This window comes from Muntiacus reevesi, chromosome 6, assembly GCF_963930625.1.
Source record: "Muntiacus reevesi chromosome 6, mMunRee1.1, whole genome shotgun sequence".
Lineage (NCBI taxonomy): Eukaryota > Metazoa > Chordata > Mammalia > Artiodactyla > Cervidae > Muntiacus > Muntiacus reevesi.
This window is the reverse complement of record NC_089254.1, coordinates 63186211-63207748: the sequence shown is the minus strand read 5'-3', so window position 1 is coordinate 63207748 and position 21538 is coordinate 63186211. Positions and strand designations below refer to the sequence as shown.

At 41.9% G+C, this 21538-nt stretch overlaps 1 protein-coding gene across 1 annotated transcript in view; it reads left to right on the top strand.

Moving 5' to 3' along the window:
* CHN2 (chimerin 2) overlaps nucleotides 1–21538 on the top strand; it is a 322964-nt gene that overhangs the window by 274152 nt on the left and 27274 nt on the right. The window contains exon 7 of the mRNA XM_065938728.1: nucleotides 7903–7980. Coding sequence (XP_065794800.1) covers nucleotides 7903–7980 — 78 coding nt within the window. The remainder of the gene's footprint in view (nucleotides 1–7902; nucleotides 7981–21538) is intronic.

Sequence of the window (21538 nt, the reverse complement as noted above, 5' to 3'; positions counted from 1 at the left end):
TTCGGGGGCTTCAGTATCTGCAAAATGACTCAGGAGTGTGTGTTAGATACTGTTACTGATGTACTTCTGGGAGGAACTGAAGATTCTATGACTGCCATATGGCTGATTTATCGTTTAAATCGTTGCCAGTGTTCCTGGCCCAACTGCTATTTTTGTTTTTACATGTTCACATCCTTACAATCATTCATTCTTCAGCCAGGATTTTGTGGCTCAGGGGACGCCCTGAAGACTAGAGTTTTTCTACAAACAAGAGGCAGGCAGAGGACATGGATAGCAGGGTGTCTGTCTCAGCCCTAGAGGTCTGCTTGATTACAGAGATAGCATATAATATAATGTAGACCACAAATATACAATGTTACTTTTAATATTCTAGTCCTGAACTTGGTTGTGACCCTTAGGCCATGACCCTGGGGCAGAGTCGCCCTCTTTCTAGTACCCCTTCTTGTGATACCAGAAATCTGATCGCTTGATCAGAAGGAAACCCAAAGGGCATGGCCCCTGGGTGTTAGGTCAGAGACTCACGGGAGTAAATTGACTGGATGACTGGGTTTTGATGATGATAAACCTCTACAGTGGTACTCTGACTTCAAGATATTTCATAGCTGTGAACATTCATTTAGCAAAATTTATCAAGCACCTACTTTGTGCCAAGTTTGAGGTATGACATGGGCGTCTTCATTGTGACCCGAGCACACACAGTATCTGATCTCATAAAGCTAGAAGTCTTGGTGGCGGGGAGGGGGATGGTCATAGGTAATAATTTAAAAATCATACTGCTCATTCATGGTTACATATTCTTAAGGTGGCCAGAAGAAAGGGTGGGAGGAGAGGCTGGAAGGGTGGCACCACACAGGCCCGTAAAGGCCATGGTATGGATTTTTGCCTTTGAGAGTCTGTGGAGTTCTAAGAGGCATGATGGGAGGTGAGGGTGGGGAGGGCATGAATAGAAACATTTTCACATTCTGTGTTTGCAAAGGTATTGATTCCTATGGCAGGGGTGGTTTTCAATAGCATGTAATCTATTCATACTTCCATCTTCTCTAATAATCCCCCTGAAGTGAAGTGCTTCAGATTAGTGCAGTGGTTTCCAATGGTAGGAGTACATTAGAATTCCAGGCGGCGGATTTTAAAGATCCAGGCCCATCCCCAGAAATTTGGATATCATTGGTCTGAATGAAGCTTGAACATGGCTTGTTCATTTGTGTTCCCGGGGTGATTCTAATGATCAGGTAAGGTTGAGACCCACAGGTACAGAGGAAAGCATGAAACAGGGATCCTCAAAGTGTGGTCCCTGGACCAGCAATATCAGCGTCACCTGGAAGCCTGTCAGGGATGCAGATTCTTCGACCTGATCTCACACTGACTGAGCCAGAAAGCCTGGGGCGCAGCAGTCTGTGTTTGAACCAGACCTCCGGGGGTCCTGAGATCCTGTAAGTGTAAGAAGTGCTCGCTGTCAAAGGTTGCAGGCAAGAGAAACTGGAGTTTGGATCTCGTTCTAGATCTAGTTGTCGAATATCTCTCTGATGGGGGAGGGGGTACAAATCATTAAACTTCCCTGACCCTCAGTCTCTCCAGCTGCAAAAAGAGCAGGTGGGATTAGATGAGCTCAAAGGTTACCTATGATGTTAAGAATGTATCTTTTGTGCACACTAAAGCTAATAAATTTGAGATCTTTATAATATGCTTTTAAATTTTGCATTTTTATATAATGGAACCAGAACACAATCACTGTAGGAAGCTCAAAATATACAGAAAATAATAAAGATGAAAATAAATGTCAATTAAAATTTCTGTACTTAGAACTGTTGCCTTATCGCCAATATTTGGTATGTTGAAGATATTTTGGTGTGTTTTTTGGTATTTTCTGCATGATTGAAGTCATACTATATTAGGTTTATGAGCCTACTTCTCTTCTAACATTATATTAGGTGAGAATATCCCTTCTTCACTAAAAGTTATTTTAATCATCTTTGTTAATATCTACCTAATATTCTATTGCATGTTTATACCGTAATATATTTAACTTTACCCCATCTTCAATGTTTAAGCCTTTTCTCATTTCTTGTTATTATTATGATATGTATCTATTAATTCTTTGTTTGAAGACCTCCTTAAGGGAATCCTAGAAATAGAATCATTGGATCAATGTACAGGAGGCATTTGATACACTGACAGTTTTTTCCCCAGCAATGGGCCACTTACTGCAAACAGAAGCATTCTGTTAGTGAGCTGTCCTCACGATACCCTCACTAGCATCAGTAATACTGATTTTCATTTTGTATACTGCCATGAGGCAGCAGATGCCTGCATCTACAGGGTAGTGTTTGTAACAGGGGTATAGCTCAGGCTTTCAGCCCCTTAGGGGGACTCAGACCTGAGATGGGAGTGAGTGGGGCCCCAGGAGGAGTAGGACTGGGATTGAAATAGGTGGGGAGAGACTGTCTTGGGACTGATGATGACATTTTCAAAAAGCCCTCCTTAAAATGTACCATAGAAATTTACTCAGCGCCTATGGCAGAACTACAGATTGACGTAAATCAACTTTTCTAGAAATTGGTACTGAAAAGGCAGAATGTTGTGGTCCCCATAGACCAAGATGCAGGTCTGCCTGAAGCCAGGTGGAGAAGGGACCTTTGATTAAATGAACTTCTGGTATGCCTATGTTTTTAAGATGCTTAATTATTAAAGTCAGAGCAGAGCGAAAGGCTTCCTCTTTCTCCCACCAACCCTGAGCATGTTATATGCACATGCACCCCAGTGGGCTTCGTCCCCCTTATCTCCCTGCCCAGGGCCCCATTCTTCTTCCTGTCTCCATCTGACAGGCTTCCACTGCCTTCTGGTTACCTGACTCCTCCTCGGGTGCAAGATCCTCATCACGGAGACAAAGAGCAGTGAGAGGCAATACACAGAAAATAGAATCCCAGCCCTTATTTATAAAAAAGGAAAAGGGAAGTGGTGAACTTATTTCACCATTTATTTATAGCCCCACCTACTAACAGAAGTATCTGAAGTCGTGTCTGCTTCGGCAGAGGCCCCAGTGAAAACAAAAGTCTCCTCAGTGAAACCAGATCAGGCCACACCAGTCCTGGGAGTTGTTAACAGGCTAACCATGGGGAAGAGAGTAATTCTGGCATTTTAGCCTCTGAATATTTCAAAATTTGAGCAATATTTGGATGAGAGGCAGTTTAGAGGGTGGTTAAAAGCATAGATTTAGTGTTACACCCAAAAGAACTGGCACAGGTGTTCAAACAAAAAACCTGTTAAAGAATATTCTTAGCAGCAGTAGTCACAGTAGTCAAAAGGTGAAAACAACCCATATGTACATCCCCTGGAGAATGGATAAATAATATGTGGACCATCCATATTAATCCATACAGTGGATTACTATTCAGCAATAAAAAGTAAGAAGTCAGACACAAAAGGCCACAGATTGCATATTTCACTTATATAAAGTATTCAAAACAGGAAGATCCATAGAGAAAGCAGATTAGTGGTTGCCAGAGGCTGGAGGGACAAGGGAATGGTGACTGCTTAATTGAGTAAAAGGTTTCATTTTGAATAATGGAAGTGTCCTGGAACTAGATAGTGGTAATGATTGCAGGACATTGTAAATGTATGTAATGCCACTGCATTGCTGAATTATGCTTTTAAATTGTTAAAATGGTAGATTTGCTGTTATGCTGATTTTATCACAATAAAAAATAAACTGATTTGCGGAACAAAACACAAACAAAAAAAAGCATAGACCTAGGCATTGTGCCTGGGTTCTAATCTCAGCTTTACCACTTATCAGCTGTGTGACCTTGAGCAAATCACTTAAATGTTCAGTTCCCATTTTCTCATCTGTAAAGTGGAGGTAATTATGACAGTACCTACCTCAGAGGGTTATAAAACTTAAGCCAATTTATACAAACTGCTTAGAAGGGCCCAGGTGGCTCGGTGGTAAAGAATCCGCCTGCCAGTGCCAGAGATGTGGCTTCAACCCCTGGGTCGGGAAGATCCCCTGGAGAAACAAAATGCAATCCACTCTAGTATTCTTGCCTGGAGAATCCCATGGACAGAGGAGCCTGGCAGGCTACAGTCCATGAGATTACAAAGTCGGACATGACTGAGCAACTGAGCATGCACGCATGCAAAGTGCTTAGCATATTAAATACCTGACATGGAGAAAGTATGCTGTAAATGTTTGTTATTAATCTAACCCCTGTATTCTCACCTGGGGGCAGTTTCTCCTCAGAGGAGGAATGTGGCAGTCTGGAGAGATTTGTGACATCACAATCGGGAGGTGTGACTGGTGGGTGGTGCCAGGGATGCTGCTAAACGTTGTAAAGGCACAGGACAGCCCCACAACAAAGAATTACCCAACCCCAAATGTCAGTGGTTCCAGGGTTGACAATCCCTGATTTAACAGCATTCTGGGGGGGGGGGGTGGTCTTAGTTCCCCAACCAGGGATTGAACCTGCGCCCCCTGCATCCCAAGTGCGGCATCTTGACCACCAGGGAAGCCCGGACAATTCCTGATTTAAACAGAGATTGTAGGGACATGCACTTTCTCCTATGAACATATAAATGAAAACAGGTCAGATAGAAATTTTTGTCAAAAAAAGACGGCCAGCCTGTCTCTGTGTATTAGAGAACGTGTATTAGACTTTGTAGGGATATAGAAGAGACCCAGCCGTGGTCCTGGAGGAGCTTGGATAAGAATTCTGTGTAGTGGGGTTGTTTAAGAGGGAAGTTTCTACCAAGTCACTTTTGTAAGCATTATTCCTTTAATATGAGGGTGACCCGGGGTCATCCACACTTCTCAGAATAATGTTTGCTCAAATGCCAACCTTAACAGTTCCCTATAAAGAAGCATCTTAAGTGAACAATGTCTGTTTACATGCCTGAATGTGTCTTGTGTTTGGGTAAATTCTATTGAACAAATATCTGAAAAAGAAATCCCTGTCACAAATAGAAATAAAAAGTACTTGTTAAAAGTAAAAGCACAGACATGAGAAAAATGTTAAAGCTTGTATTCAACCATTCACACACCAAAAGGTAAAGGAAACCCCTTTTGCCCACTTTCCATTTAAAGAGTTATTTTATTCAGATTCTAAAGCCATGTCTCCATATAATTAATATAATTCAATCACAGAATATGTGCTCACACAGAATGACTTGCTGTCAAAAGCTCTGTCTTGATTTGCTAGCTGGGAAGTTTAGAGAAGGGACCCTTATTCTTCCTCTCTGGCTTTTTGCCTTTAGGCTAAGGACTAGAAGACTGTTAAAGGCATGCCAGACCTTCACTCAACCCCTGTGTGTGGCAGATGTCCTCTAAGATTGGGCAACAGGAAGGAGGACTAAGGAATCTGGTGGAGACCAGCAGGAGGGCAGACCCCTGGGGGTTTACACCCAAGGAAGCTAAAGCTTGGTGATGGATGGGGCAAAAGCCCCTCCATGCAGCCACTTTTGCACACCTTCCTCTATTCTGGTTTCCTACATGTATAGGTGCTTTCTGACAGCTTATTTAACGCCTACTAAAGGAATCTTATTAGACACTCATGTAGGAGGAAAACAATGTGATCCAGACATAAAACGTATCACAGCAGATTCTCAATATGGCACACTAGAAGACCTGTTATAAGTCACTCTAAGATAGAAAGTGAGTAAGTGCAATAAGAAAAATGTGAGAAAAACACTACGGATTCCAAAGCAGTGTTTACCTCCAATGGGGATTTTGGAGAAGTCTTTTTGGAGAGGGAGGTATTTGAGTTAGAATGTGAAGGTTGGTGGATATGTAAACAGAGAAATGGTGCTAGAAAATGCTAAAAGACAGAGCAAGCTACCAAGGTAGAAAGTTGAGTATGTCAGAGAAGAAGTTTTGTAGGATTTGTGGTGGAGAGTATAGGGAAATAGATAAGATGAGGTTGAGATGAGCTCATGTAAAACCCACAAGACGAGGATGCAGTCAAGCTGGGGGGATTCACTGACATTTCTGAGCAAAGGTGGAGTGGACTAAGAAGACTGTTGGGTAGCTGTGTAGACTGGAGAGAGATCTAGGCTCTGAGTTACTGTGGGACAAGAATGGTAAGGAGGGCGCAGACTTGACCAATATTTCAGATAAAGGATTGGCAAGACTCAGTGGACGATGCAGCACTGCACTGCCTACCTAGGTGCTAGGGTATGGGCTTCAGAACACAGGTGCTGGGTGCAGGTGTTTTGGGTTCTAGTCGTGGCTCTGCTGCCTAAACTAGTTGCATGTCCCTGAAATATCTCTTAATCTCCTCATCCACAAAATGAGAACAGAAATCTTATTTTGCATACAGAGCTGCAAATTATGAGCTGCAGATTAAATGAGTCAGTGCACTTAACACATTCTGAATCTTGAATGGCTTAACAAGTTAATGTGTTCAAAAGCCCAATATAAAAATTGATTATTATTATTACCAGAAGTTAAAAGGAAGTGAAATGAGAGGCAGGACATCTGAACCAAGTTAGAATTTAATTGCCAGGAATAAAGAATTACACAAGGAAAAGAATGATGTTTTGTTACTCTCCCCATGGCTGCTTGGAAGGGCTGGCATGTGGGGCCACATAGAGGAGGAGATGAAATTCATGGACAGTCCCATCTGCATCATGGTCCAGCCATCCACGTTCTTGCTTTCCAGTTCCAAAAGCATTGATTTTATTGTCTGGCATTAGCTGCATTAAACTTTGCCAACAGATTAGGAGTACTCATTAAGAGATAATGATTTCCTCACTTCTATTAATGCAGAGACCTGGAACCAAAAAACCAGGGTCCCGAGAGAGACCATCAAACAGATGATGCTTTTAAGAGCCAGGAGGGCATTAGCTTGGATGCTAACAGAGTTAACATTGAAAATGTTTTATTTGAAAGAAAAAAAAATATGATGTTTTAGTTTTTGTTAAGGAATACTGTCTTCTTTGTATGGGAGGGGTTGTTTGTGGTGGGTTGCGGGGACGATGGGGATATCCTGGGGCAAGAAATCCTCTCTATTATTTTAAACTTGTAACTGTAGATCCCAGAGCTGAAGCACTATATACAGTTCTTGTATGCCCCATTCAGTGGTCAGACTGTTCTAATTTAATGTAAGCATGAGAATAAAAATTAAGCTTTCAAGTGCTGGGGCATTTTTTTTTAAAGAGATGCAGGCTTTATCCCCTATATGATTAAACAGTCATTAGGGTTTAAAGGTTTAATCTGCTGGAATTCAGCCCAGAATGGGGTTCAGAGCCCCAGAATAATTGGATACAGCCTCAGGCTTTGAAGATCAGAGTTGGTTGGTTGGGTGTGTGTGAGTGTGTGTGTGTGTGTGTGTGTGTGTGTGTGTGTGTGTGAAATATGCGAGCGAGTATTTGAGGTCTCTCCTTTGCAATGCGCTGTGGCAGGAGGAATAAAGAGGCCAGCCCCTGCCTCCTCCATTGATTCCTCAGGGGCTGACTGGATACAGCTTCTGGGGGGTGCTGCGCTCATGAATGTGTGCTATTGTTCCAGGCACACGTCGGCCTTAAGAAATAACACAGAACAAAACAGGCCTGTCCTTATTCAGATGCAGAGCCCTCTCCATCACTCAAACCGGCCCTTCCAGGTCACATGCCCCAGGCCTCTGCAGACAGAACGCAGCTGCCTCGAATCTGCTGCCTAACATTAGCCGCGGTTCAAAAAATCTGACGGCGCTGCGCTGCCCAGACTCCGCAGAGGAAACCAGAAAGATCTGGGGTCTGGTCACTATGTTCTCTGAGGAACTGTGGCTGGAGAATGAGAAGAAGTGTGCTGTGGTTCGGAAGCCTAAGCCAGGCAGAAAACGCCAGGAGCTCCTGGCCGTGGCCTTGGGGGTGAAGGTGGGAGTCAAAGGCGCCTTTCTCTGGCCCCCTCTCAAACTCTTTGCCTGTCCACAGATCTCCTCCCTGGTTCGAAGGGCCGCCCTCACACACAACGACAACCACTTCAACTATGAGAAGACACACAACTTTAAGGTAAGCGAACCTCTGCATCCTTTCTTCTGTTATTAAAGGAGAGGTGGAGAGCTCCAGGCCATGGTTTCTGTCTGGGCTTTGGTAGAGTCACGAGACGGCAGATTTTCTGCTTTCCACATTGAGTTGCTTGCTCTGAATCAAATCAAACAGGAGGTTTCAGAAAGCAATTTGCTTGATGCTAATGCTGAGAAACACCTCTAGGTATGTTAACTGAGTTCTAATGAATTCGGCCCATTTCCTCTCCACATTCCCATGTCCAGTGAAAGAAAAACAGAGCATGCCCAGTCTTTGGCATTTAGAGGTCATCTGGTGAATATCAAGCGGTACTTTTCCACTCGGAGTAGCAGTAAAGAATATTGTTATCTGTGAGCAAGTGGAAACAGTTGCCCGTTTCACACATTGTGTTTTGTCTTTTGTTTTCAGGGATGCTAACTCTTTGGGTTTATGTGTAGACAGCTGTGAAAGCAAATGATGACGGGAGATACCATCCAGTAGCTTTTGTTTGTGCTCGAGGTGCAGGGGGCGCCCTGGCAGCCTTGCCAAGCTCCTTCTGGTCCCAGCCTTGGTCTTGCTCACCAGACCAAACAAAAAGATACGAAGAGCTGGCGGGGGGTTAAGTGGATTTTCCCATGTGTATTTATAAACTGGAAATACCACTATCTTCATTTCAGACTAGCACTTGGAGAAACGGCCTGCCGTCAGAAAATTATGGCCTGTTTCCTTTGCCCTGATGTGTTTTCCAAGAAAGGCTGGGAGGAGGTTCTGATGCCAAATTGCCTGGTTTGAGATGCCCTTAAGTGCAGGAGAGACAGGACAGAGTTAGAGGTTTTACACCAGCACAGGGGCTGACAGTGTGGAAGTTGGAGAGAATGGAGATGAAGGATCTAGGAAGAAGAGACAGGAGCAGCTAAATATAAATTGTATTCTTTTTTAAAATTCTTTTTCCTTTAGGGTCAGTAGCCCAAGAAACTTTTGGAATTGGAGAACCATTTGTCAGAAGTGACCAAGAAAACCTAGTTCATTCTGTTGCTTTCCTATCCTTCATGCAGACAGATTGTGTCTATTAAATATACATTTGTGTTCATTTGGTCTGTTTGCCCTGCTTCTGTTTTTAGAAAGCAAGGAGCTCAGACATTTGCATGCTATAATTGAACTGAGGCATGGAGTTATCCAGCCCTCTGTATTTAGCATGAGAGTGAAGAATTGCATTAGATAGGTCCTTACCCATGCCAAGGCTCTTGTTATTTCTCCCACCACTGAGTAGTGACAATTCTAATTTGGGGCATCACTGAATAGTGACAGGTCTAATTTATGTTTTTTTTCTTTTTCCTCTTTTCTATCTTTACCCTAATTAAATTTTTTTTTTAATTTTAAGAAAGTATTTTTCTGACTTCTGGCAGAAATTCCTGATCCTTTGCCTCCTGTATTTGCACTACCATGAATGGGAGGATGGGTCTTGGACTTGCCATTTTTTTTTCCTTCCTCTTGAAAATTCTGATTCTTTTGGCTTTAATATCCAGCTGGACTTTTGCTCTATTGCAATATATGTTTGCATGGAATAGCTTCCCTCTATAGATACTGTGTCTGAGTTTGTGCGAAGAACACACAAGTATATTTAGTAGATTGGTACTTCAAAATTAATTTCAGTCTTTTTTTCATCTTAGATCTCTGCATGAGACATAAAAACATTTAAACCAAAAGGATAGTTGAACCTTATCTTCTCAAGTAGTTCTGTTGCTAACATGATCTGTGTTAATTATTACTGAAGAACACTAACAGCTTTTTAAATGTTTGTTTAAAAAGTCTGTCTCTATTGACAATATCTTTTCTAACTTACTGCTATTGAGAGAAAAGAAAGCAGAGACGGATGAGTTGTCAGAGGGGAATGCAAGCCAGACAGGACCGTTTCTCTTCGTGTTTTAAATAGACATCTCTGAGACATAGCAGACCCTTGAGTGCCGTGTCAGATGATTGTGGCTTTCAATGGTACTGCTCGTGCCACTGTCCTTAAGAATGAGCGGCTGGGGCAGGAGGGGTGGGCTCCCTCTGTCACTCCTGGCCCCTTTCATCCTCATTCAGCCCTCTCCTCATCCCCCACCCCCACCCACAACCAACGTTAAGTGGCAACTCTGCATGGTCTTTAGAAGAACATTCTAAAAGTAGGTTCCTGCTATAAATAGAGCAGTAAGGTTTTAGTAACATGACCTAACCAAAGAAAGAAAGTGCTTATCAAAGGCCCCTGACATCTGCCTGGAATCTGTTTTATATTAATTTTGCAGTAAGTTTTTATTTATATTCATTTCTAATAGGCTTTGTTCTGAAACTGTCTTGATTTGTAAGTTGGGTTATTATTTGAGAATATTATGTGTCTGGCATAGAGTAAATGTTTAAAAAGAACAAGTAATCACATTCTCATGCTTATCAACAAATAAGCTATGCTAGGCCCTGTCTGCATTCTCATTGAGAGGCCTCCTACCAGAGACTTGAATCTGCCAGCAGATCTTGATGCCTCACTTCAGAGCAAGATTTTTTTTTGCTCCCATCAGGACTATTGCCTGAATGAAAAGCCCTTTCCTCCCTCTCCCCAGGAGCTTCATCACAAGCAATGAATAGATAAGCTATAATGAAAAGAATCACTTTGCCATACACCTGAAACTAAGACATCTTTGTAACTCAACTGTACTTCACATTTTAAAAAATAATGCAATAATTGCAATTTTTTTGTATTTTGACCTTGCCATATAGCATCTTAGTTCCCCGACCAGGGATTGAACCCATCCCCCCTGCATTGGGAGCAAGGAATCTTAACCACTGTACCACCAGGGAAGTCTCAATAATAACAATTTTTAAAAACAGCAATGGCTAGAAACTCCTGACTTGGTTGAGGATGGAACCCCTCCCACTCCCTTCTTTGAGAAGGCTCCCATCAGTGCTCCTGAGGGCATATCTACTGCCCTTGATTTCCAAGCAAAGTGTGTCTGGGAAAAACTGAAATTCTGCTCTGGAAACAAAAGCTTTTGGAAGCAAATTAAAGTTGCTCCTCATTTCATGCAATAATTACATACTTTTCAACATGTATACAAATGCACTTGTTGCTGGTTTAAATGTCAAATTCTCAGGATTACTTATACATATTAGAAACTAAGAGTATTTGTTGGAGGAATGGTGAAATTAATAGGCTCCTCTCTACAATGAAAGCTGTCTGTCTGATAAACAGAGAAAGCATTCTGTTATTTAACATGTTTTATATCTGCATCTCTGTTTATCTACTGGACTGAAAGAGGCACTCTCTGTAGGTAGAATAGCTCTGTTTTACAGGGTCTGCCCTAAGAACACCTTGTGGCTGAGCTCTGAAACCTTCAAGAACCCCTCAACCCCATCAGTCTGGATAACTGTCTTTCTTTCCACACTTAGAGCAATAATGAGGTAGCTGTGGCCAGCTTGGTGCCACTGGCCACAACATGCTCCTTGGCAAGGAGCTTAATTCTCTGAGCTTCCGTTTCCTCATCTGTAAAATGGGAGTGTTGTAAGGTTTAAGATGCATGAAACAGGGCACTCAAAGCTGGTGCACTGGGACAACCCTGAGCGATGGGATGGGATGGGAAGGAAACTGGGAGGGGTGTTCAGGATGGGGGACACATGTGCACCCATGGGTGATTCATGTCAATGTATGGCAAAAGCCACCACAATATTGTAAAGTAACTAGCCTCCAATTAAAATAAATAAGTAAATAAAAATGAATACGTGTAAATCACTGAAGGTCATTGGTACCCAGTAAACTTGCCTTCTATTATTATTTTATTGTTCATCTTTTTGTGTCTCTCATCTTCCTTGCATTTTGGTGTGTAGCTAGCTCTGTATTTCTTATTTTCTACCTTCACTTCTTCTTGCCCCTCTTACTTTATTTTTTTTTTTTACCATCTCTTTATTCTTCCCTGGTCAACAAGATGTAATTAAAAACTGAAAGAGCATTCCAGACAGTGCAAAGACATGAATCAGAGCTTGGGAGTCAGAAATGAGCCAGGGGCAAACCGGGTGCAGGAAAGAGAGGATCCAGGAGACAGAGGTGCTCACTGCACGTCTGGAGAGTCAGCTGGGGTGGGCTGGATGGTCACAGAATGCCGACCCACGGGCCCTTTTTCCACTCAGCTGGCTCATGCTCTCAGCCTCCCAAGGCTGCATGTGTATGTACGTCACTCACTCCTTCTTCTGAAAGCTCTCTCTACCTAGGCCACTTGAGGGACATCTTTCCTCCCTATATGGAATATGGATGGACAGCAGAGGTCCAAAAAGTTCTAAACATTGGAGAGCAGACCACCCCACCCCAACCTCACCTGTGTTCCCCACCCCTCCCCCAGTCCTGCCTGCCCATCTGCCCTTCATTCCCTTCTGTCCCCTGTCCATCCCTTCCTAGCCCTCTGCCAACTTTACTTTCATCCCTATCACTGAACACCAGCTGACATAGTACACATGTATTGATGCATTTTCCCCTTATCAGAGAGAAACACCTTCCTGGGTAGGGAGAAAGGGGTGGAGACAGAGATTTTGTCTGTTTTACTTTCTGCAGAAACCCCAGTGTCTTGATCACGGCCTGGCCCAGAGTGGACTGCCAGTGAATATGTGGCGAGCATGTGTAGCAGGCATCTCCCCACCCTGTTCACCTAAGCTTGCACTTTCCTTCCTCACTTCCCGCCCCAGAGTTTGCTTTCATTCAGGGCTCACGTTAGTTGTGCTCCAGCCCTTTCTGGTAGTGGGCAGCGGTCCGTGCCAGGGTCACCACCTATGCCGGGGAGACGGAGGCCAGATCCAGGCATGTCCAGCCAGCTCTCATTCCCCATGTGGTCAGAGGATCTGGCTGTGCCAGCCTCCCAGGATCTTGCCCATGTGCCCAGGTTTATTCTTGCTGTCCCAACTTCCTGTGTGGTGCCTCTCAAAAATGGCCTTGTCTGGATTTAAGTTAAACAGTTGCCCGCCTTACCCTTTTCTGTCCCCACACTCCACAGACGAGGCTGCAGAGCAGCATCCTATTCCCGTGGTACACTGCATATATGTGTGCTCAAGCAGCACACGTCTTCTAAACTCGCCTCCCACTCCTAAGACCCTGGGCGCCAGGACGAGGTCAGGAGGCTGAGAGTGTGTCCTGGTGCCATGGCTGGGACACCCGTCTAGGATGTGGCAGCATCACCGCCTCCCTGTCTGGGTTTTGTGGCTCCTTGATGGTTTCTATCTCTGTCCTCAGTTTCCACATTTTCATCAGTGGAGTGACCATTTGCTTTGGAACTAGCCACTTTTGCTTCCCACTTGCAAGCCCCTCTTTTCCTCATCCTTGCTGACTTCATAAAACATGCCAGCCCTCTCTCCCCGGTATTTTGCCTGCCCTGTGTTCTCACGGGTGTTCTCACGGGTGTGCAGGGGCCCATCAACTGTCCTCGTCCAGCTTCTGGGTGCCTAGGGAACAAGGCAGCTGGACTTTGCACCTGCGCTTTGTCACAGGCAGACAGTGGCTTCAGAAACAGTTGTGAGTTTTGTTTCTTTTGTTTTATGATCAGAAAAGGCTGTTTTGGCAGAAGCAAGTCTGGAGGGAACAATTCAAAGGGAAGGCAAGCTTCATCACCTTGAATATAAAACAAGGAACTCAACATGAGGCTTAATAAGTAGGCTTGGAGATACTAGACTTTATGAAGAAAATATGGCTTCTGCTCCAAGAGGGCTATGAAGCCGCATCATTTTAATCTACTTCCTAGGGCTTCCCTGATAGCTCAGTTGGTAAAGAATTCACCTGCAATGCAGGAGACCCTAGTTCGATTGCTGGGTCAGGAAGATCCGCTGGAGAAGGGATAAGCTACCCACTCCAGTATTCTTGGACTTCCCTTGTGGCTCAGCTGGTAAAAAATCTGCCTGCAATGCAGGAGAGCCCGGTTTGATTCCTGGGTTGGAAAGGTCCCCTGGAGAAGGGAAAGGCTACCCACTCCAGTATTCTGGCCTGGAGAATTCCATGAATTGTATGGTCCATGGGGTCGCAAAGAGTCGGACATGACTGAGCAACTTTTACTTTCAACCTACTTCCTACAATTGTCTGGCCGTTATAATTTTTAGAACCCCTTGATACCATCTTAAGTGAAATAGGCAAGTCTCATGGAGCCCCCAGGGACTGTTTAGAACTAGGCAACGAGGAAGCAGGAGCTGGGGGTATACCTGGGCTCAGTTTCTCTGCCCCCTCCTCCCCTCTCTTCCTTCCTTTCTCTCCTTCTCCCTTCCCATCCCTTCATTGCTTTCTACTCTCTGGATAACAGCTTCATTATTCTCTCCCTGCACAAAAACATCTTAGTCCATATGGTCTGCACAGTATGGCTGATGCTAACTCTCTGGTTTGTGTATTACAAAGACCAGCCACAAAATCCCAATTCTAAATTTCCATAAAGAATCAGACTAGCCTGATTTGGACCAAGTGTCTGCTTTGCTCAGGTAACTTTGCCCATGGAGGTCAAACCCCCCACCCCAATGTAAATACATGAATGGGGCTATAGGATGTCTGGAGGATGGGTGGTATCCAGGTTATATGTGAAAGAAAGGAATCCTTCCAGGTAGAGGGCTGGAGATGTCAGCTGTAATCCTTTCCTCCTTGTTTTGAAGAATTCCACTTCCAGTTTCGTAACAAAGTCCAACTGCTTCCGTTGGGTTCTGCTTGAAGGAAGTCATGAAGCTGTCCTGAGCCTCGATGTTACTATTTAATATTATTATCTGACAGCCTAGGTGCTCTGCAGCACAAGTTAGCCTTGTCACCTATACTTTTGGTTCCATCTTTTATGAAGTTTACCCATTGCTGTTGTGCCATGTTGGAGCTACTGATAGGACTAGCCTTCAGCGAACCTGCAAGGTAAATGAGGTTTGTGTCTGGCAAACTCTCCACCCTTTACCCCTGGATTAGTTCTTTCCTGCCTCCTGTTCCTGTCTGCCAAGTCACTTCATGGACCCACCCTGTTGAGACCTACAAGCCCTAGTTTCTAGATCTTAGCTTCTCCTTCCCCAGTTCTACAAATAGGCTACACATTATGATTCATTTGAAATAGCACCTGTCAAACCAACCTGGTAGGTTGCATAGAAACCCTTTCTTCTGTGATTCACCAAGATTTACTATTACTTTACAGGTAGTAGATGCTTAGCTTTATTTATTTATTTATTTATTTTTGATGCTTAGCTTTAAAAGGGCTTGTTCTTGAAAATGACAGCTTATTTAATCTAGTGATCTGTTTTTATTTTTTTTAAGTATATATTCTATTTTAAAGTCTTTATTGAATTTTTGTTACAGTATTACTTCTGATTTATGTTTTGGATTTTTGGCTATGAGGCATGTGGTATTAAACCTACACCCCTTGCATTGGAAGGTGAAGTCTTAACCACTGGACCACCAGGAAAGTGCCAGTAGTCATGTTTTAACTAGTCCTTTTGAGACCAGCAGCATAATGCCTTTTCCCAATGGAATTTCATTCATGGAATTTTGGCCAAGTTGAGGAAAAAGCTTTTGGACAAGGTTCTCACATAGGTGAGTGCTCTCTCTGACTGGCAGAGTCTAACTTAAACCTTATCTTATACCTCCTTGACATGATTTTATGTAAATATTGGGATACTGTCATTATAAATCCTTTTTAAACCAGCAGAGCCTGCTGCAAAGAAAATAGTCTTTGACAGCAAACCCAACAGAGACTCCTTGCTTAGGCCTCACACCAGGGAAGTGGCTTGGCCAAGATGTTCTACTATTTTAAATTATTTATTAACAAGTCTGGCCCATATAAAATGCTTGGTTGTTATTAATTTTATATTGAGTTTGTTTTATGCCAAGAACGTATCATTCAAAGGGACTATTCTAAATGACTAAACGTTCTAAGAAGAGGTAACTATTTAGACACATTTTTTTTTTTAATTCAGCAAATACAGACTGAGGGCCAAGTATGTGCCAGGCACTGCCAGGCATGAGAAAGATAGTGATGACATAGGAATGTGCGCTCTTCCTTTGCTAGGTGGTTCTCAGACAAGGCAGTGGTGCTCCCAGGGCACATCTGGCAGTGTCTGGAGACATTTCTCATTCTCGTGACTGGAGTCTAGCAGAGGCCAGAGATGCTGCTAAACATCCTACAAGGGCCAGGACAGTCCCCACCACAAAGGGTCATTGGCCCCAATGTCAGTAGTGCCAAGGCTGAAAAACACTTGCAATCGACAACGGGGGACCTGGTCGGCTTTGAACAGATAAGTGTCAAAGGATGTGGGTGCAGATGCCTTCATCAATCTGAGAGGAAGTCAGCAGGCACAAGGATCTCTTACCATATCAATGGGGAGACTCCCCCAAAGTTTTGTGGCAACAATTAATGTTTCAGAAATGAAAATCCTATTTTAAATGTATTAGAACAGCTGCTGAATGGATGCATCTGGGGGCTCAGTGCTGGGGATATCTGCTCAGCTGGCCTTGCAGGAAAACCCAGAGTCTTCGGTCACAGCCCCAGTGATTCCCCTTGGCTATGTTCCTGCATCTGAAAAGGTTCACTTCAAGGCCAGTATTTCATCTGATAGTGCAAGAGGGAAAAGTCCAAAGTTTCACCTAATTTCTCATACAAATTCAGTGTCACATGATGATGGGAAATGCAGTCGATTATAGGAAAAACCCTTGGCTGAGAGTGGGAGGCAAGTGCTGCTGACCATCTGGGTGACCATGGACAAGCTGTCTGTCCTCCAGCCCAGGGAACTCTAGGGAAAAGCTCAACTAGAAGAGCCCTGGGTCCAGAGACTTGTAGCCAGAAGTTGACTTTAGTCTCCCAGCCCCCTCTTCTATGCATATAAAGCAGTTAAGAAAAAACTGCCTTTGATCCATGAGTCCTTTTCAAATAAAAGTGTAAGAAAAAAGTTATAATATAAGTAATAAAAATGACAAACTGAGGTGATATGGTTTTAGTCGGTACCCACAGCTCTCTATCAGGGTTACTTTGTCCCCAGAGCATACGTCGCACTATCTGGACGCATCTGTGGTTGGTCCAGCTGAGCGGTTGCTACTGGTATCTGTTAGGTAAAGGCTGAGGATGCTGTTGACCGCCCGACAGTGCGTGAAAACTTACCAGTCCCAAATGTCAGTAGAGCCAAGGTTGACAGACCCTGATGTGTACTGATAAGGAAAAGCAAAATTTCTCAGCTGTAGCACATCATGAAGAGCACTTTCGTTTCTTACGGTCTAGAACTGGGCTGAGCTGGTTATACACTTGGGCGGTGTCTACACTGACCCATCAAAACAGACTTGTTATGAAATCACCAGGGAATACTGTTTTCCAGATTCAGCAGATATGAGACAAATAACATCCTGCTCATTGAGAAAGAGCCAAGTCGGGGGATACTCACTAAACGCCTGAGATTTTTCTTGACAACTCTGCTTGCTCTTGTTTTTACTGGGTGGCTATTCCTGGGATATTTGTCAAACAGACCTTATCTCCTATAATATCATCTTTTACTGTTTGGTGTGGTTTTTTAATTCCAGGCAGACCAGGCCTAGTATAATAGTCTTGGACAGACATTCTTCCTGTCTGGGGTATTTTCTTCCTGTCTAGGGTATTTTAGTTACTGCCCTAAAGTTTGCAAAATATTCTTTTTTTCTGAAAAGATATTCTTGAAAATCAATATCACTCAGAGAATGGAAAAAGCTGATCACTGACTTTTCAAGATATGGGGCATTTCAATGGGAGAATAAAAATCATAATTCAATCCCAAATTAGAGGAGTCCAGAGAGCGTACCCTCAGCATTTACATATAGCCACCTACTGTCTAGAGATTGTCCTTGTGAACCCAGAAGAAATCCGAACAATCTATCCGCCATGAAAATAAACAACAGCCCATCACAAAGAGGAAATTAGGCAGTGGGCCTAAAATAATGTTTAACTAACTTTACATTCCTTTCTGTCACCATTTTGCCGATTTCTGGGGAATGTGTATTGGTGGGGACAATAAATAGAGCTATTTGCCATTCAGAAGTGCCTGCCTGCATTTGTTTGACTGAAGAAATGGGATGGAAGGCAGTGGGGATACATCATTGAAGGGAAAGGATGTTGTTGAATAATTATTTTTTAAATATAGCAAAACTTTTAGAAAATTTATGATTAGCATGTCCTGGACTTCCTGAAGCATTCAGTCAACTAGTTTCCATCTTGTCAATGGATAGTAAACACTATATAATAGCTTCTCTCCCAATTCCTAAATATTGCATTTTTATTTTTACCCTAAGGTGTGTAGTTATTTCCCGTGTGATTTCTTCAACTATGGGAGGTGTTCCAGATAAGAATTTTTCACTCCCTTTTTTTTCTCTTGCATGACCTACAAGAAAAGAATGCCTTTAAAAAGTCAAACTCACCTTCATTGGCCTTTAGTTGTGCTGTTTCCTTTTCTTGGAATGTTCTCCCCAAGTTATCTGCCTCCCCAGTCAACATCATCAGTGTCCCATCAGTCCAGTCTAGTGAACTCCTATCCATCCTTCAAAATCCAATTCAAATATCATTTTCCCCAGCCTTCTCAGGAAGAATTTATTACTCTCACACAGTATACTAACTACCACAAGGTACTTATTTGTGTTGCCTGATTATTCTTGTAGGTGAAATTCTTGAGTGCAGGAAGGTCTGTGTTCCTCTGATCTATTTTTACCTTGTATTTCCGAGGACTAGTAAAGTACCGTTTCAAAGTAGGCTATCAGCAGTTAAGTACCAAATACATGAGTGAATAATGAGTGGGTGGATAGGTGGATGAACTGGGAAATAATTCCTCTCTCTGACATCCTTCCACTACTAATGTGTAATGCCATTTCTGAGAAATACCAAGTCTCCATGTATGTGTAATTTGGTTTCTGTCATTTCCTCTCTCTTCCACTGGTTTGTTTATACTGCATGATGCTGCCTGGTGCTTTACTTTTTTTAACTATAGAAGTCTTGAAATATAGTTGAATATATTTTCTTACATTCTTTTACTTATTCAAAATTATCATGGCTACTTCTTTCTGTTCTATTCTTCCATGTAGGTTGTAGGGTCATCTTGTCAATTTGGGGGAAAGCATTATGAAGACTTTGAAACTGCATTGGATTTAAAGCTTCATTTGGAAAATAATTTATATATTTACAGTATTGAGCATTGTCATACATGAATATAGAATATCTCCTTACTTATGTTATTAATGATATTAGATTATTCCTGATGCTGTGAATGGAGTCTTTAATTTTTATGGTTTAACAAAATGAGTAACTGCTGATATATACTGATTTCTTGTTATTGCTCTTATATTAAGTAAACTTGATAGCCTTGTTCTTTCTTCCAGTTACATATGGTGTATTTCTTTGTGTTGTTTTAGTATGCTGGCTAAAACTCAGAAGGATAATGCCCAAGAGAAGCTGTTATAGCACGCAGCCTTATCTTTCTGCTGACTTTTAAGGAAATTATTCTAATTTTTTATATTTAAATGTGATGTTTGTCATGTGCATATCATAGACATCTTTAATCAACCATTTTTGGAAAAGTTCCCTCATTTCCTAGTATGCTAAGTGCTATTACTATGAACAGGTATTGAATTTTGTTAACTGCTGATATTCTATTTTTTAAAACGATTTTTTTCTCTTGTTATTCTTATGAATTCTAATAACACGTCAACTACCTTAAATCCCTGAAATAAACCCTCCCTTGGTCATGACATTTAAACATAATGCTACTTTCAGTAGGATTTTTAAAGGATTTTTACATTTATGCTCATAATTGAATAGATGTATGATTTTACTTTTATGTATCATTCTCATATGGTTTTCTAATCAAGATTATATTAGCTTCATTAAGTGACTGTGGAACTTTTTTTTTTTCCTCTATAATAGTTTGTATTGGCTAGAAATTGTTTTCTAAAAGTTGGTTAAATCTAACAAGATTATTTGGAATCGGTGGCTATTAGACTTAATTATTTAATAGGTATAAGTGAATTTAGGTTTTTTTATATTATTTTGAGTCATTTTTGATAATTTATATTCTCTAATAAATTATCCATTTCACATAACTTCTAATTTTGTGGGTAGAAAGTCCTCAAGGTTTTGTTCTACGTCATTATAGCAGCAGCAATTATGTCCTTTCCTTTACTGTTTGTGCCTTTTATCTTGATCAATTCCCTAAGGTTTGCCTATTTTGTAAAACTTAAAAAAAAAATCACCATTTTTTTAATCCTTTTGAAAATTTTTCATTCTATTTCATTATATTCTACAATAACCTTTTTTGTTTCTTTGTTTTACTGTTTGAATCTTCCATGTCATTTTTTTCAACCTGTTTTTAAGTCCTCTGAAATTAGTCATCTTGTTATTGTTTTTATAGACAGGCTTGATTATATTGGCCCATGTTTCCCAGTTTTCTTGCTTACTGTGGCTTCTTGAATCCTGTCCTTTCCCACTAGGTTCAATGTGCTTCTTACAGAATAATATAATCCCGAGGTATATCTTGAGTGAGGATCTGTGAGTGGAAACTCTTGGCATTTGTCTGAAAATATCTTTATTTCACCCTTGCTTTTGAATGGTAATTGACTGTATATAGAAGTTAGGTTGACAATAATTTTCTCTGAGGACTTTGATGAAATGACTCTGTAATTTACTTTTCTCTTTTTGCTGAGGAGAATTCTGTTTTCAACCTGATTACTGTCCTTTCACAGGTAACCTGTTTTTGAGGATTTTGCTTGTCTATTTAGTGTTCTGTACTTCCACTCTCATCTGTATAGGTCTAAATCACTTTTTATTCATCATGTTTGAGACTCAGTTAGCTTTTTTTAACCTGAAGGTTTTGTGTCTCTTAGGAATTCTGGAAAGATCTCAACTGTTTCTCTTTTTGAATGTTGCTTTTATATATGCCCTTAATCCTATCATCTCTCAGCCTTTCAGGATCATCACTCTTTTGCTTCTTTCCTTTCTGAATCTCCAGTCTCTTCTACCTATCATATCAATCTCATTGACAATATATCCAAATGTCTCCCAAAGTCAAGTGGGCCTTAGAAGCATCAATACTAATGGAGATGATGGAATACCAGTTGAGCTATTTCGAATCCTAAAAAATGATGCTGTGAAAGTGCTGCACTCAGTATGTCAGCAAATTTGGAAAATTCAGCAGTGTCCAGCAGGACTGGAAAAGGTCAGTTTTCATTCCAATCCCAAACAAAGGCAATGCCAAAGAATGCTCAAACTACCACACGATTGTACTCATCTCACACGCTAGCAAAAGTAATGTTCAAAATTCTCCAAGCCAGGCTTCAACAGTATGTGAACTGTGAACTTCCAGATGTTCAAGCTGGATTTAGAAAAGGCAGAGGAACCAGAGATCAAACTGCCAGCATCTACTGGATCATCAAAAAAGGAAGAGAGTTCCAGAAAAACATCTACTTCTGCTTTATTGACTATACCAAAGCCTTTGACTGTGTGGATCACAACAAACTGTGGAAAATTTTCAAAGAGTTGGGAATACCAGACCACATCACCTGCCTCCTGAAAAATCTGTATGCAGGTCAAGAAGCAACAGTTAGAAC